Raw genomic sequence first — 17,369 nt, 5'->3', positions numbered from 1 at the left:
TATTCAAAAATCGGCCAGGTGCTGGAACTAGCTCAGGATTTACCTACACCAAGATCGTTAGTGAACTGAGAGTCTACGTACTCGTCTATGTCGCCGACAGACTGGTCGCCTGCCAAGATTCTTCGGAGATCGATCGAGTGACTAAAGCATTAAGTGCAAAGTTTGACATTACCGATTTAAGAGCTTCTTCCTAGGTTTAGAAATTCAGTGAAAGAACAGGGAATACAGCATTTGTTTGGAGAGCTACATTGGCAAAATCACTGTAAAATCCGGACAACAGAACGCCATGACTACCAAAAGTCCGACGGATACTGGGTACACTTCATCGATTGATACCAGCTCACCGTTTCCGAATAACACGGCCTACCGTAGTCTCGTGGGTGCCCTGTTTTACGTCGGTGTAAGCGTTCATCCCGACATCGCCGTGAGTACATCCATCCTGGGTCATAAGGTGTGTGTTCCTACCGAAAACGATTGGGTTGCTAAGGTTGCTGCGAAGAGAGTTCTAAGGACTGAGCTGCAGTACACGAACGACCAAGGACTTTTCGGATTCTCAGATGCCGATTGGGCTGGCGATAGTAGCAGTTGCCGGTCTTTCTGGGGCAGTAGGATTCAGCACTGTGTCACGCTCAGCTCTATGGATTCCGATTACGTCGCGATACAATCTTTTCACATATTTTGTCATTATTTATTCCATGTGCAAATAAACTAGATCGAACTAACACGTTGCTTACGATAAATCGCGCTTTTAATTTGTTATACCATGTCCGATTTGCCCAACAATTGACGCAAGGAAGGAGGTCATGAAACAATACGAGCGAGCATCCAGACCGAGAGAGACGGAGAAGCAGTTGCAGAAAATTCTGGGCGAGTGCTGAAAGATGCGCCGTACGTAAGAAAGAGAATAAGTAAGAAAGTACGTAGGGAAGAAAATCTCCCAAACGTACCCCAGGCGTGGCCAATCGAGTCGTATTATGCAATATTCAAGAAAGGTAATCAGAGTGGAAAGACAGAGTTTTTTTTTAATTTATTAAAATTCATCTGACAGAGTGTGTGTCTTAATGAAAAACTTAATACAATAACATTGTCAATAAATAATCACAAAAAGGTTACCTAACGCGAATTCTATTTTTAAAAGCTGTACCATTTATATTAAAATCGAACGCATCTGCTACTGCGTTGCAGCTGGCCGACATCAAATTGCCCATACTGTGCATTGCGTTGAGGCAGGTTCAACAGGGATCTTGGTCTGAAAGATCGTTCAGAGGCATATATATATCCAGGTAGCCGAGGATTTCCGGAGCATCGATTACATTTAGAAGGACTTTACCAATGAATGCAGCTTGCGCTTCGAATCGTCTCTGCTCAAGAGTTTGCATTCCTAAAAGCCGACAGCGATCAGTGTAGGCTGGCAGATTCGAGGGATTGCGCCAAGGGAGGAATCCTAGCGCATATCGTACAAATTTACGTTGCACGGATTCAATTCTGGCAATCCAGGAATTGTGGAATGGACACTATACAACGGAGCAGAATTCTAAGATAGACCGCACTAGAGAGAAATACAGCGATCTGAGACAAAACGAACCACGGAACTCGTTGGCTATCTTAAACATGAATCCGAGTTGTCGATTAGCTTTAGCGATAATTTCGTTGTAGTGCAGCTTGAAAGATAGCGCAGTATCTAAAATAACTCCTAGGTCTCCCGAAATAGTGTAACTCCTAGGTCTCCCGAATAGTGTAGAAGGTTCCTAGAACACCATTTGCTAGAAATATCCACCAGTTGCTGGAGCTCAACGCAGTCCGCATAACTTCTCACGACTTTAAAGAGTTTCACGTCATCGGCGTACAATTTACGGCAACCTTCCGGAAGTAACAGAGAAATATCATTGATGAATATCATGAAAAGTAGCGGTCCTAGGTTGCTACCTTGCGGGACTCCAGAGACATTCGCGAACTGCGCGGAAAACTCACTTCCTATCTTCACACAGAGTGTTAGATTCATCAAGTAGGAACCAAACCATTGCACGAGAGCAGATGAAACTCCAAGTTTTTCAAGTTTAGCTAGAAGTATCCTGTGGTCTACTCGATCGAACGCCGCTTCCAGATCGGTGTATATTGCATCTATTTGAGCACCGTTACTCATGTTTCGCAAGCAAGTCGAAGAGAATTCGGCTAAATTAGTCGTTATCGAGCGTTTCGGGTGGAAACCATGTTGACCCGACGTGATGTAATGTTTGCAGCTGGCGAATAGGGCGTCGTTTACAATAATTCCCATCACCTTAGAGCATGCGCAGAGAGATGTGATGCCTCTATAGTTTTGTACATAACGTCTATCTACGTCTTTTTTGTGCACGGGAAACATAATGGAAAATTTCCAACTGGATGGAAATACCCATTGCCGAATAGAACAACAGGCATAACGGGTGAATAAGGACAGAGGCACATCGTTTAAGAACGCACGACGGAATTCCATCTGGGCCAACTGCGAAGGATGATTTCAGTTTATCTATGGCAGCGATGACGTGACGACTTGTTATTTCAGGCAGGTTGAAATCAAAAACATCTCTAGAAAGGCCACTCAAAGCAGTATCAACCTGAGCATCGGAAGCAGTATGCTCATGAAAGGTGCGCTGAAAACTACGGGCAAACAGAGTGCATTTATCAAACAGAGTCCTGCCGTGACAATCGCCGAGAAACATATACACTGGTAACCCTTCTTCTTTGCGCTTAGAATTAACGAACGACCAAAATAAACGCGGATTTCGTCTGAGGTTGTCCTGCATCCTGGAGGTGTACAGTTTGTAGAGGTAGCGGTTGTATGTTCTATATAAGTTACTGATTCGGTTGAATCGCCGCTTCGAAGCCGGGCAGCGCGATTTGCAATAGTTTCGCACCGCCGCGGAGCGCTGCGTCTTGAGATGACGAAGGCGAGAATTAGACCAGGCGGGTTTTCTTATTGGTCTTCGTGGGGGAACAATACGACCGGTTGCAGAATTGATAGCACAGTTGGAATACTCTTTGGCATCATTTACAGGTGGAGAGGATTCTAAGAATTGCCAATCGATGTCAGAAATAGCCATGCTTAGCGATTCGAAATCAGCTCTGCGAAAGTCAAGACTTGGAGCGTCAACTACGTCTTCAAAGTGCACGGGTGGAGTTACTTCATCGCTATATCTAATGCTGTGTGATTCATGCCAAGCGGCAGCAAAGACTCACTAGCACTAGTTCCAGAGTCAAAATAGCGTTGTCAATGAAATGTCATCCAGCAGTGATATAAAAAAAAACTATTGACAAAACTAAATATCTTCTTTAAAATACTTTGCTTTATCCAAGCTGATCTCTGCTACAAATGTGATCAATAATACGTCGGCGAAAGTTGCTGACCCTTAGTAATGTTAAAACTTTTATCATCAATGTTTGTACCACGTGTGTTTCTTGAAAATAAGAACATATGTATATACGATATATGTTGTTCACGTTTTCCTTTCGAGAAGGCAAGGCTGCTTTATCTATCTACTTGCTGTTGTAACGGTTGATATAATAATGAACTCTTCAATTGCAATCGCGAAAAGCATAGTACAATTTTGTTGATGTTTAAAAATACGAACACTACTTCAATACACTCTTAAACTAAAAATTATAAGCTTATGCATATCAAACGTCTTAACCTAAAACGATCCGCTGGCAATCCAATGACTGTGTCACGTGCTTTTGCACGGAGCACCAGTCGCTGTCCGCCGGTTGGTGAAGTATTCCTCCAGCAGCGCCATAATTTCAGTTTGACTTTTACTGTGAATGACCGCCTTGATGAAATTTTCTCTCATCTGAATAACCTCAGCAGGAGCACCTAGCTGCAGCAGGTTATCAAACATCGTCTGCAGGATTCGGGTTCGTTCGGCTTGTTCTTCTTGGTGGTTGGCAGCATCATCCGCCGGTAGTTTCTTCAGCTGTTCGAAAATGTACTCGGTCATGGTGGTCATCGATAGCCGCTGGCATACAATGGCCGATGAATTCTCCTGAACAGCGTGATCCAGAAATTCGGCAGAATGACGCTCGGACAACTCGTCCAGCACGGTGTAGCGAGTTTTGGAGTCTTTGCTCATCAGCGTGGATAGCTCGCGGGTTAGTAAGCGAGCAGACTTTGTCTGCTCGAGGGTTTTGCCGGCTGCAAAGTACCGTTCTATTATTGAATCCAGCGAATAGGTTGAGATCACATGAGTGAGTATGTCGTCTTCGGATTGGAAGCGAATGCTGTTGTCCGGCTTTTCGGCTTCCGCTGCCGGAACGGGTGATGCTGGTTTCTTGGCTACAGCCGTTTCGTCCGGTGTCACCTTTGGTGAAATCTTCCGGGGTGATGTTCGTTTCGGGGGTGGTTCAGTGGGCACGACGGTTGCCTCGACTGTGGGTACAGGATCTGATTTAGAAGCACTTTGTGGTTTTGAATTAGCATTGGATTCCAGGTTGTCACCATCGGTAGTTACTTGTAGGGTGCTCATGTTTTCTGTTGTGTTGAGCATGAATTCTCCTTCCAGCGATTCAGGTGACGAGGTAATTTCGTCTTCATCCTCTTTATTGGCGGGACCGTTGGAAGGTTTACCGGTAGAGCCTTGCGTGAAATTAGCCAACTCGGATAAACTGTCGGTTTTACTCTTGCGCCGCAGCAGGAATTTAGCTTTATCCGCCGGGGACATTCCGATCATTTGCAAACACCGACTGATCGACGGGGAACGACATTCTTCCTCCTGACGGATGTATTCCTTGGTTAGCGATACCGGTGGGTCGTGGAAGCTTACTCTCTTTCGCTTGTTGGCCGGTGACTCCATGTCGTCTCCGCTGTCGTCGTGGTTTAGTTTCCGCTTGAGGATACTTGCTGCGGGGGATGCTTGCGGAGACGGTAGGACTTTCGAGAAAACCAGGTAATCTTTTTCTTTTTCCTTTTCGAGGGGTTTCGGTTGGTCTGGGGATTTTGTAGCAGTTGGGGTGCCAGCCGTATTTCCGTGGGTGGCCATCTTTCGCATCATGAGGCATCTGTCGTTGACGGGAGTCGACGGCTGGACCTGTTTGGGTGTGGAAGAGTGGGGCGGGGCCAGCCCCGAAGGCTTCGGTGAAGATTCATTTTGCTGATTTCGGATGAGGTTGATTAGTTGTGCGCCTCGGCCTCGCAGTTCGATTTTGTTGGTGCTCGGACTGCGAGGTGTCATCTGAAGGGTTCGTGTTTTGAGGTTCGCCATTGCAGCAGGAACAGGAGGCGAGTTACGTGTTCGACGAGTCACCGGGGAAGGCATCACTGTGGATGTTTTTTCTCGGTCCATGAGACGAGTTGAGAGGCGTTTCTCACCACTTCCGGTGGTTGTAACCGGAGCTATAGCTTCCACGAAGAAGGGATACACATGTTTCGTTTCGGATATAGGAGAAATGTTCAGGGTGCTATTAAGAAGATCGGCCTCCCGTTCGTCCTGATCTGCTCCTTCGGGAGAGGATACTAGACTTCGATTGAGATTTTTTCCTAATGGTTCCATTTGTTCATCAAGATTTTTTATCGGGGTTAAATTGGGAGATCCGTTGCGGGCTTGATCAGCAGGTTTGATTCTATCGGGAGATTCGAGTACTGATTGGTCAACTTCCATGGGCTCAGGGACGGGACTGGTCGATCGCTTTCCTTTTTTTGGACTTTTTGCAGGCGAGACGGGTTTAGGTTTTTCAATTTGAGTTACCACCGGCTCTGAAGACGTGTCCGATTCGGACAAAGTTTCCGGAGCAGGTATATTCGGGATGGTGTCTGTTTCAACGGTTTTCTGCTGTGCTGCCGCTGCGGCGCTTCTGGTATTTTTACTAGGCGACTCCATAATATCTTCCGGTTTTACTTTAGCCGGTGAGTCACGATTCAGTTTGGCCAATTCGATTTCTGCTTCCGTGTTGAAGGTTAGAGTCGTGGTGAGTTCCGGAGTCGGAGGAATTTCTATTTCCTCGTTTTTCGGCATACGAGTAGTAAGCTTTCTAGCCAACACAGATTGTGAGTTTACTTGTTGTGAAGATTCGATTATTTCCTCGGCCGATTCGTTGATGGTTTTTACCTTGGCTGGAGATCGAGTGCTTGGAGCTTCGGTTGCAGCGACAGGCTCTTTATCAACAACGTTGTCAAAGTTCAGAGATTTTCGAGGTGAGGTGCGTTCAGCCGGACTTTTGGGTTTTTCTTCTGTCACCTTTTTAGCAGGAGATGACGGTTCAGGTTTTTCCTCTGGTTTTTCATCAATTTTTTCTACCTTTCTTTTTTGTCGTTTGTTCTCTACTTCGGTTGACTTACCGTCGAAAGGTTTCTTCAGTTCGAATGCTCTTCTTCTAGAAGGCGGCCCGACGGGTTCCAAACTTCCGGATCGTCTAGTTCTAGCAAGTCGTCCCACCTGTAGGTTCTTCCCCTCGATGGTATCAATCTTCAGCTGATCTAATTCTCTGGCAACCCGTGATCTTTTCTCAGTTGGCTTTTTCGAAACCGCCAAGGATGATGAGCTTTCTGAAATTTCTTTATCATTAGCATTTGTCGGTACATTGCCGTTATTGTTCTCTTTGTCCAGTTTGACTTTTTCACTGGAGGTCGCTCCTTGTTCTTTCGGTACGGACGCTTCCTCAGCTCCTGGCTGGGTTACAGAGTTGGACTCTCCGCCACTGGCGCACATAACAATCGTGTCGTGATCGTTGTTAGCATCTGATGGAATAACAATTTTGTTCGGAGTCCATGGTTTAATTACGAAACTGTCCTGTGATTGACTCATATCATTGTACAACGCCGGGATGTCATCGCGTTTTTCCCGCATCTTATCACGCTGATGTTCGGTCAATTTATCCGGGGTGAACTTCCATACTTTATCAATCACCACAAATTCTCCTTCCTTTTTGACAGGTGCCTTCGCTGCTTTAGCTGCAGGTTCCTTACCTTCGCAAACATCTACTAACTTTTTCAAATCGGTGACCTTCCACTGACGCTGCATCGTAGCGGGCAGCTCTAGCAATTGTGACACTAACATCTTGCAGTTCCACTTAACCTCCTTCGGCTGATTTTTTATTTCCGTCAAAAACCTCGCAGCTACGAATCGATCGACCAACGTCTTCAGTGTAGCCTTAACATCACTCGCTAGCTCAGTGTTGTCCCCAGTCACAATTTCACCAACCACATTCCGGATTGGCATAATGACAACCAGCAATCCCCGCACAGACATTCTATCTATCAAACGTCGAAACGCTTCCAATCCAAGCGAAACCTCTTTCAAACTATTTTGAAAAACCAGCGCTTTCCGCACCAGGTCCTTGAACAGTTCGAGCGTCTTAACCGGTGGCTGAGTTGGATCGAAATCGCCTGGAATCGCTTCCAGCACTACACGGAAGAAATTCAGAATCACACCCAGATTGCAATTGTACTTAGCAACCGTCATTGCTTTGACTAATTCACTGAAAGCGCACGCGTACCGAGTAGCGGATTTCGACACAATCGCAGCGTACACTTGCTGCCACTCATCAGCAACCTCGTCCACTTGCAGGTAGCGATCATACTCCAGTGGGAAAAGCAGAAATCCGAGTGCTACAAGCGACGAACGCTCGAACTGTCTGCGCTGAGCGACAATCTGCTCCTTCAGATGGACAGCCATCAGCCGGTAGATCTGGGTGATGAATCGTCGGTTCGCAATCGAATCACTGAAAAGCGCAGGCTCCAAATCCGATAGATATTGAACCGTTTTCTGCAGCATGTCCCAATAGCCGTTCGCTTGCGAAGAATACTGACGGAGGTCAAACACGTGTGAGAAGATTGCTTGGGAAACGCTAGATGATAGAAAGAGAAGTAATTAGTAGAGGTCGTTTTCTCGGTGCATCAGGTTAGTGATACTTACTCTTCCGGGTAGTCCAAGTCCGAGTTGAACATCAAGCTCATGAAGGTTCGATAGTTGCTGACCAACTGTTCCGGGCTGTCCTGGCCGATGGCGACGGTGAGCAATTTAGTTTGTGCTACCATACTAACCGTATCGTGCGCCAGTTGCCGAATTGCATCGTCATTCAACTGAATACTCTGTACAAGAATTAGAAGGGAAGTTAATTTTTATAGTATCAGAAAGAATGCTGCCCACATACCAAATTAATCAACGCAGCCAGGTTTTCCCGAATCCAATCAAGCATCTCCGAACGGGGAATAGTCTTCTCCTGTTCCGCCATCGCGAGTAGATTCTTCCAAAGGCACTGATTTAACTCCAGATAGTTCAGTTCTCTCATCTGCGAAAATAATACCGTACATTCGGTACAGGAGTTAATGAGCAGTTTCGCCTTCACGGTGAACAACTTCGGAGATATAATAGCACCGGAACCGCAATCTGCAACAGGGTAGAAACTTGCCAATCCATGTTTGTCGTTGCCTTCTGCGATAGCCTCTTGTAGCAAAGCTTCGGTAGATTTCGTTGTTGGACCGAGCATATGAATGAGAGCGACAGCCGAAAGCTGCTTGATAGAGTTGTAGCTACGGATAGGACAGATAAAAATTAATATTCAATCAAACAAAACATAAAAAGTACTTACATTTTCCCAGGCGCCCCAAATTCCTGATAACTGTTATCGAAATAGTAGCACAGTGGTGTCTTGAACGACGGCCCAAAGCAGAAGTAAATGAACGGCTCGAAAACATTATCCGCGAAGGCATCCAGCTGGTTTCGCAGCTTATTTACAAGAAACCACCAAATTTCGAACTTCTTTCTCGCTATCACCTCCGTTTTGCTTTTCGAGCTCTTCAGCGGTATGCATATCAATTTGATTCGCTTTGGAATGTTGATCTGGTTGTACTTGGCGAAAATTTCCACCAGCAGCTTCCAACAGTCGAACGATTGCTCCCGCACTAGCAGCTCCGCCGAACGAAAACCGCTTTCAACAATCGCCAGAAACACATTTATTATCACTGCACCCTGGCAAATTTCTTTGTCAAGAATACGCACCAGCACTGACCATTTCCGATGCCACTCGGGATCGTTACGACCGCGTGCTTGATCCAGCAGGCTGGAATAAACATTGCTGATTTGTGTTTTCAACGCAGGCCACGCCGTCGAATCAAGATACAACGTTTGCTCCAGATGCGGCAGAACGGCTTCCAAGGCGCGCAAAGCCAGGTCTCGTGTCAGCGGGTTCTCCCAATCGAACAGCAGCCGAAGCACATCATTCAGCCAGAAATTTAACTGATCCTCATCTATTTTTTGTTTATCTCCAAGTGTACCATAGTCCACCCGTTTCTGGCAAGTCCTCACAAGCGATTCGAGTATCTTATCAATTTGGGATCGATTTCCAGATTGCAGAGCCTTGCGCAGTTTGTCACATTGCTCGTGACCTGGAAGTTTGACTCCTGTCGCTGCCGTCATGGTCGGATATCGACGGGCGCGAAGTACCACGTCCGAGTTCTAATCAATAAAAGCACAGAACAGAGAAAAAAATGAGGTCACCAATCTGTCAGAAACAAAGGTCCCGTTCAGCGGGGGTCACGAGTGTGGATGTGTTAATTATATAACGGGAATTAAAACACCACCAACGAAACTTCTACGTGGGTAAACAAAAACAGCTGCTGGAGAAAAATAAAACCGCGGCAACGTGTGTGAAAGAAAAAAAACTTGCTAAACCAAAACAAGAATAATCAAAATACACCACCCTCTGCGACGCTTTTGTGTTCGTAGCAGGCATCTTTTTCTTATCTTCTTTTCGCGTCTTTTTCTGCACAGCACTTTTCCACGCCAAGCTCAGTAATTTTCCTGTTTTCCTTGACTCATCCAAAATATTTCGATGTTCAGGTGACAGTCATTTTAGCTGAGCACGGTATGAGTGACGTGAACTCGAATTGAGAATATATTTCACATGTGCGAAACCAACTTAACAAATTCGGATTCATAGCCAATTAAGCGAATTTGAATTATGTTATTAATTTTTCGCATGAAAACTATTGAAAAAACCCTTTATAACAAAATTTTTCACATCTACGCGATAATAAGTTTGCAACCTCTACCACGCAGTAACTTGAGCCCTTGTAAATAAACCCAGTCATACGCAACATCACGAACATAAACACATGCCAAACTCAATCGTCTCACTTCCCGTAGGGACATTTTGGAAACAGAAACAGAACGTGCGCAATATCCCACCTACCTGTTTTGGATGTAGTTGTGATGCTTTTCTTCTCACTGGTACGGTTTTCTTATTGCAGGCAATGCAGAATGCGCTATTTTCTATCTATAGTTAATTAACGAAATTTCAGAGTCTTTTCCTTTTACTTCTAATTCAGAAAATGTATTGAGATCACTGCATTTCTTCCAAGCGTCTCACCAAGAGTTCTGTTTTCCTGTAGCACTCGTCAATATGATACAACGAAATGAAACAGTCATTCGAATTTATGTATTTTTAAGCTGAACGTTAACAAATGCAACGAAACTGTCTAGTTTTTCTTGTTATTTACACATTCTACCACTATTCTAACGCAAATCTACAGCAATAGTCACTTAACTTTCACGGAAAATATTAATAAATTAGAGAGCGATTCCGTGGCTCAAACTAGCGGTGTGAACACAAGACGAAAACATTCCGTCTCTGAAGGCGCGATGCAGATTTTCTGGCGCGAACACCGACTTCAGCTCGTGCTGTCAAAATGCGGAAAGTGGAACGGGAACTGGAAAGTTGGACGTAAACACTGAAGTAAATGTAGTGTTTTTTTCGATTTCTGGTATGGTGCTAGATGTTTTTTTGCAAAACATCCATTGTTATGAAATAACCAAGTGTAAGGCCTCTGTCATGCCGAGTGCGGCGCGGCGCGAACTGCGTCTTTTCTCACGGTGAGGAATAATATCAGCAATGAAGACTCACGCGCGTCAGAGCAGATCCCGAACTGTTTCGCCGCAGTTCGCGCCGCGCCGCACTGGGCATGATAGAGGCCTATACTGCCCATAATCGCATACCAGTCCCACCTGCATTTTTGTCGTTCTTCTAGAGAAGTTATGGTAAATGTCTATCTCATTATATTATGTCGAAAATATGGGAATGAACCACGCTCAACAGCCGAAATAACTTAAGGAAGATAAATACCTTAACGCGCTGTTTTGTCAACTTGATGAATATGAAGCTGGGACTGATATGCGATTATGGGCAGTATATCTCTCAAATTTACTACGTGTTTTCAAAAAGCAGTAGCACATTTGATAATTTGAGTGCCTTTTATAATGTTACGCAATAGTGATTATTGAAATTATTAATAATATGAACAGTTTGCAAATATTCTGTGGTGTATGTATTTGTTTTTCCGTTCCGAAAAAAAAAACCACCAAAACCACCAAATGAGTATTAAGCTTACATTAAAATAAAACAAAGTTAGTTATTTTCTGATGCAAAAGAAATTTTTTTTAAGGTTTCGTCAACATTTCAAGATAAGGCGGGGAGCACTCAAACTTATTTTAAGTACAATATTTCCCTCCAAACTGCACTAGTACAAATCCTGCTCCGTTGAAGTTAGCTCCTACTTTGAATCTACTCGCTAGTGGATCCTACCAAATTAATGTTTTTCCGCTCTACAGATGTTTAGTGAAATTATTTATGTTTTAGTCAACAAACTTAGGTGCAAACCAAAGTCTTCAACCTATCGACCATTTTTTATCACTTTCGAGCTAAAAAATGCTCCATTACCATTACGTAATGCCAGTTTTGCTCGAAGATCAACTGCAATAATACGCCATCTACTCGTTCCGAGCTCGAAGCGAAATCGGCAATGTCAAATGTGGTCGAAACGAACAAAAATCAGTCGAAACGAAATGCGTAATGCCACCCCTGGTGTTATCCAAAAACAAAAAATTGAAAAAATCGATCAGTTAAAGTTTCACTTTTCGACTGAACGAACTTCTAAATACGACGAAGGACAATTTTTTTCCATACAAGTCATTACCACCCTAATGAACGGTATCAGTAGTGAACGCATGTAGCGATTGTATATGAATACTGGCACAAAACATGTCTGGACGTGCGTTATATGTCCTAAGAAACACGGCGTTTCTTGGTTTCTTTTCTCTGCTATTTTTTCTACCCTCAACGCAACGCAAACTGCTCAAACTGAAGCAAACTGAACAAAGAGCTTCAGTTTGAGCTAGTGATGGGAAATATCGCCCAAAACGGACATCGATAACAATCGATAATTCCGGGGCTTCAATCGATATTATCGATACGTATCGATAATTTGACAGCTAACGTTTGCGATAAAAAAAAATTTCAGATGGCGATGAAAAAAAATTATTTCAGATGGTGATGAAAAAAAAAAACTATGACAGATAATTGAGTTGGATAAATTTCCATGAAGGTCATCATGTTAGCTTCCTCACAAAAAAATATTACGTTCTTGCGTGCAGCCTTCCGGCAGTTAAACGGAACATTTGCCATGGCGGACGAAAACATGCGTGTAGCCATGTTTTTAAGCTCTTTCTTCGTTTTTTTTATATTAACTCCTCCTCCGTTTTCGCGACAAAATTGTTGGAATATGTCTTGTGCTTCAAGTTTGTCCAGAAATCCTCGATGGGAAGCAGGTGGGGGACATTGGGCGGATTCGCCAACTTCGGTACCACATCGATATTCAGCCGCTCCATCTCCTCCTACGATCGCTTCGAGTAGTTGACCGACGTCAAATCTGGCCAGAACACCGTGTCTTCGCGCTTATGGTGTTTCTTGATGAACGTCGCAACTTCTGTCAGGCACTTCGTACTATAAATTTCCCCGTTCACGGCCAGCCCGGAGCGAAAGAAGAGCAACTCTAACATCCCTTTCTCGCTGATTGTCAGCCACAGCCGCACCTTCTTTGGGAACTTGGTCTGTGAAATAAACTTTACCTCGGTGCTCACTTCCTTCGTGGGGGAGGTAAAATACGAAGAGCCCTGCTAGTCGTTGCCATCCAGGGTGAGATAGGTCTAGTCGTCCAATACCACTGCCGCGGTGCGATTCGCCGGGAAAATCGACTTGACCATCTTATTCAACCGCTGTCGCTGCGTCATTGCCTAAACTTAAACAGTTCCAAGTTAAATTAAACAATTACCAGAGAATTACCAATAGACTGCCGCTATGCATGTCCATCTTATTATAAGAGTTGGCAAGCCAAAGAAAATGCATTTTATAACAATTTCGTATCATTGCTTTTTATGAGATGGTGCAAAAAGTTTGGATATTTTTTTAAAGTTCTCCAGTACTAAGTTATCGAATTCATCTGTTCTTAGGAAACTAAAATCTATAAATACCTTATTAGTTACCATTATTTCTCAGAAACTCAGTGACACACGGGGATAAAGGTTCGCCCGCACCACCCCCAACAATGCTAAATCTTGTCGAATAGCAGCACCCAACAAATACCTAGCGGCAGAAGCAACTCCTGGGGTAGGGTAGGTGAGGTCTCCTTCTTTTGGGTCTCCTCCAGTAACCAGCCGCACTGACTTGTGCTCACCCTTATAATATCGATAATTATCGCTAACGTCAAAAAATTAACTATATTTTCGATGATCATCATTTATCGATATTATCGATAAGTATCGATAAGTTTCCCATCACTAGTTTGAGCAGTTTGCGTTGCGTTGAGGGTAGAAAAAAAAGCAGAGAAAAGGAACCAAGAAACGCCGTGTTTCTTAGGACATATAACGCACGTCCAGACATGTTTCTGTGCCAGTCAGAGTTGCCAATGTTCCAGTTTAAACTGGATTCCTCCAGTTTTAAAACGTAAATATTGTAGATTGATGAATTATGTTGACAATTTTTAACAACATTTTCATCATTCTATCTTCTCGCACGAAACACGGCATGACTGCATGACATGATTGAGATGAAAACAAAAATAGAAAAATTCATATTGAGCGTCTTAGTAGAGTGATTTGAGAATTCAGAAGACAGAATGATAAGTTTCCGTTAGACTCTACTAGAAATCTATCTATATTTTTAGTAGAGTCTCACGGAAACATATAATTCTTTCTTCTGATTTCTTAGATTTTACTAGACCATGAAAAAAAAATCCTTTATTTATTTGCTGTTGCGTAGCAGTTAAAATTGTTAGAAGAATTAGATACTAAAAGATAGCGAAGTCAGAGATAATTGAAATTTTAACTTCACTGATGTAACGGAAGAAAATGTTGCGTCAATACTTTTGTTAAAGATAAAAGTAAATGAAAAAGCTCTTTTTTTTAATTTTGAGATAGATTGATTGCGTAATTTTAAATTTTGCTGCTGTTAGAGGATTATTTTCAGTCCATAATTTTAACGAAATGTAAGCCCGAAGCATAACAGTTTTTATTAAAATGAGTATTTTTTGCGAAGAGTTATCTCTTTAATTGTTGTATACAAAACTATGGGGATTCAGTCCCCATAACAGAAAAGTTCTCAAAAAATCTTTTTTTTTTTTGCTTTTTTAAAATTTTTTTGAATCCAGTTTCTTCCAGTTTTTTCCTCAGCCTTTTTTCAGTTAAATCGAAAATTTTATTGGCAACTCTGGTGCCAGTATTCATATACAATCGCTACATGCATTCACTGCTGATACCGTTCATTAGGGTGGTAATGACTTGTATGGAAAAAAATTGTCCTTCGTCGCATTTAGAAGTTCGTTCAGTCGAAAAGTGAAACTTTAACTGATCGATTTTTTCAATTTTTTGTTTTTGGATAACACCAGGGGTGGCACGCAATGTGTCACAAAAAGCAGCACAAAGTATTGTTTCGTTCTCCCTCTCTTGAAATATTTCTCACTTGGTGATATCTTTCATAGTCATTTCGCTCTTTCTCTTTGTGCCTGTTGGTTGTCAAAATGTGTAGGTACCGTTCTCGTTGTGCCTTGACCAGTGTTATGAAAATGACTGCAAAACAATGACAGCAAATTTTTAACTGATCCGGCTCTCATTGTATTGCACAGCTCTCTCTGTTTCTCACACGTTCGGTAAACAGTCCGACAACAACTGACGACAGCACACATGCAACTCCATACGGGCTGTTAGTTTTCATCTCCTGATGTCTGTTGGTTATTCCAAATTGTCGTAAATGACAGCCTATAATCTTCCGACATCCTTCAGCAGAATCCGAGCGGGATGTCAGGTGATTATGATACACGTCAGTAAGGTCGATGAAAGAATGAAAGAGAGATGGTGCGAAGCACGTTTTTTCGTACGTGGGGAATAATATCAACAATGGAAACGGTTTTCTTTGTATTCAATATGCCACCGGCCTGTGAAAAAGGAGAAACGGAAAAATGCGAGTCGATGACAGCCGCAGCCGATCAGCAGACTGTCACACTGAGCAAACTAGGCTGTCATGTCCGAAAGAACAAAATACATGCGCAAGAATGAGCTGTCGTACGCAACACAAGACAGTTTCTTTGCCTTGTGTAAGCTGTAGCCAAATATATCAAATACCAATATAGTTCGTTTACGTGAAATTATGAAGACAAATTGAAAATGACAGAAGCGTTAGTCACCTTTTCGACCGCTAGGTGCGCCACTTCCGATTTTGTTCTACACGACATGCGAAAAAGAGTAACTTTTGACAATAATATTACCCTAATGGGTACACTGAAAAAAATGCACATTTTATTGTGAAGTGGACTCAGCCGAATATTTTATAATAATAAAGTTCGCCTATGTATGAGGCAATCCATGGGTGGTGTTCCACGGTTTGTACGTTTGTCGACCTCCGACAATAGTTTGAGTTGTAAAATAGCGACTTCCGATGACTGGAAAACTGCCGAAAATGACCAAATACCACCTAATATGGGCGTTTTTTAACCAGAATGACGCTCAGAGGCCAGAAATTGTCTCCAAATGCCAGTTTGAAATCCAAGATGGCGGCTCCGGTTTCTGAAAAATAGCGACAAATGACCAAATATGGGTATTTCCGCGATTGTTATGATGCACTGAAGCCACACACTTAATCTAAAAAAAGTCGTTCGGTAATTTTTTTTACAAAAATACATCGGTAAAGTGTAATAGTACCGGTATTCCTGCAAAAAAAGCATCAAATTAACGACTGTTCTGTAAGATCTGTAAGTTTTACCAAAATTCTGTTAACTGTTACCGAAATATTTGCTTAATTTTACATTCACCGAAATTTGTATAACTTTTCACCGAACAACCTGTAAAAATGCCAAATCGTGAATGTGGTGGCCATTTTTCTCATACGTGCAACGGTGCAAGACGCTAATATTTTCTACTGGTGCGGCTGATTTGTTTTAATTGTTGTTGTGTGTAAACAAAGGATATTTATTATTTGAAAAGTGTTAATGGATGTACGAGTCGCTAACATATTTCGTAAGTAATCTGGTTAATTTAGTTTGATTTTAGACGGTACCGGCAGGCTCATTTATAACCGACTTTTTCTGCCACCGGTATTTTTTACAGGTGCGTTCGGTATTTTTGTTCATTTTTAAAGTTTCTTTCGGTAAACTTTACTCGCTGCTCGGTTTGGAACATTACCGAAAAGCTGCGAAAATTACCGATTACTCGGTTGGTGGTTTCAGAAACTGTTCGGTAATTTTCGGAAACACCGAAGATTTCACCGAACGTTCAGCTGTTGAGATTCCGGTAAAATTTTACCGAATTCGGTGTTTTATTTTAAGTGTGCACAAATCGACCTCTGACAACATTTTGAATTGTAAGATGGTGACTTCCAGTGATTGGAAAAGTGACGAAAATGACCAAATACCACCTAATATGGATGTTACTTTAACAAGAATGACGCTCAGAGGCCAGGAATTGTCTCTGAATACCATTTTAAAATCCAAGATGGCGACTTCCGGTTTCTGAGAAACAGTGAGATATGACCAAATACCACCCAATATGGGTATTTCCGAAATCGTGATGATGCACTGAAACCACAAATCGACCTCAGACAACATTTTGAGTAGTAAAATGGCGACTTTTGGTGACTGGAAAACTGCCGAAAATGACCCAAAAACAACCAAATATGGGTGTTTCTTCAACCAGAATGATGCTCAGAGGCCAGAAATTGTCTCCAAATGCCATTTTGAAATCCAATATGGCGACTTCCGGTTCCTAAACAGCAGTGGCAAAAGACCAAATAACACTCATTATGGGTATTGCCGGGATTGTTATGATGCACTGAAGCTACAAATCGACCTCAGATAACATTATGAATTGGGTTGTTTAGCTATTCAAAGATTTCCGATTTTTATATATCATCTGAAAGAGTGTAACTTTCTGAGCAAAACGTGATATTTTAAAACCTTATATCATTATCCTTCGATTTTTAAATGAAGAATTAAAATTCGCTCCAAATCGCTACAATGACAGTCGGTATATGGGCGAATTGTCATCGTAGCGATATCGAGCAGATTTCGAGCAGTTTTAAAT

At 42.7% G+C, this 17,369-nt stretch overlaps 1 protein-coding gene across 2 annotated transcripts; it reads right to left on the bottom strand.

The window, feature by feature from the left end:
- Nucleotides 1-3,301: 3,301 nt before the first annotated feature.
- LOC129723496 (telomere-associated protein RIF1) lies at nucleotides 3,302-10,587 on the bottom strand. 2 transcript variants are annotated; one of them, XM_055677748.1, is made up of 5 exons: nucleotides 10,159-10,587; nucleotides 8,557-9,422; nucleotides 8,119-8,497; nucleotides 7,881-8,056; nucleotides 3,302-7,812 (listed from the first exon to the last, which is right to left on the bottom strand). In XM_055677748.1, exons 2-5 carry the CDS (start codon nucleotides 9,381-9,383, stop codon nucleotides 3,702-3,704), a joined length of 5,493 nt encoding a protein of 1,830 aa, XP_055533723.1. In that variant the 5' UTR covers nucleotides 9,384-9,422; nucleotides 10,159-10,587; the 3' UTR covers nucleotides 3,302-3,701. The 2 variants fall into 2 exon arrangements, with proteins under 2 accessions (XP_055533723.1, XP_055533722.1); XM_055677747.1 differs by lacking the exon at nucleotides 10,159-10,587 and adding an exon at nucleotides 9,667-9,998.
- Nucleotides 10,588-17,369: the final 6,782 nt, after the last annotated feature.

This window comes from Wyeomyia smithii, chromosome 2 (genome assembly GCF_029784165.1).
Source record: "Wyeomyia smithii strain HCP4-BCI-WySm-NY-G18 chromosome 2, ASM2978416v1, whole genome shotgun sequence".
Lineage (NCBI taxonomy): Eukaryota > Metazoa > Arthropoda > Insecta > Diptera > Culicidae > Wyeomyia > Wyeomyia smithii.
The sequence above is the reverse complement of the archived record's forward strand: the minus strand, read 5'-3'. Positions and strand labels throughout refer to the sequence as shown.

Excerpts from the sequence above, each read along its gene's own strand:
- LOC129723496 (XM_055677747.1), bottom strand. The coding sequence starts at position 9,699 with ATGCCTGCTACGAACACAAAAGCGTCGCAGAGG. Across the intron at positions 9,423-9,666 it reads ACACAAAAGCGTCGCAGAGG|AACTCGGACGTGGTACTTCG; the intron begins GTGGTGTATTTT and ends TTTATTGATTAG. Across the intron at positions 7,813-7,880 it reads GACTTGGACTACCCGGAAGA|CGTTTCCCAAGCAATCTTCT; the intron begins GTAAGTATCACT and ends TCTATCATCTAG.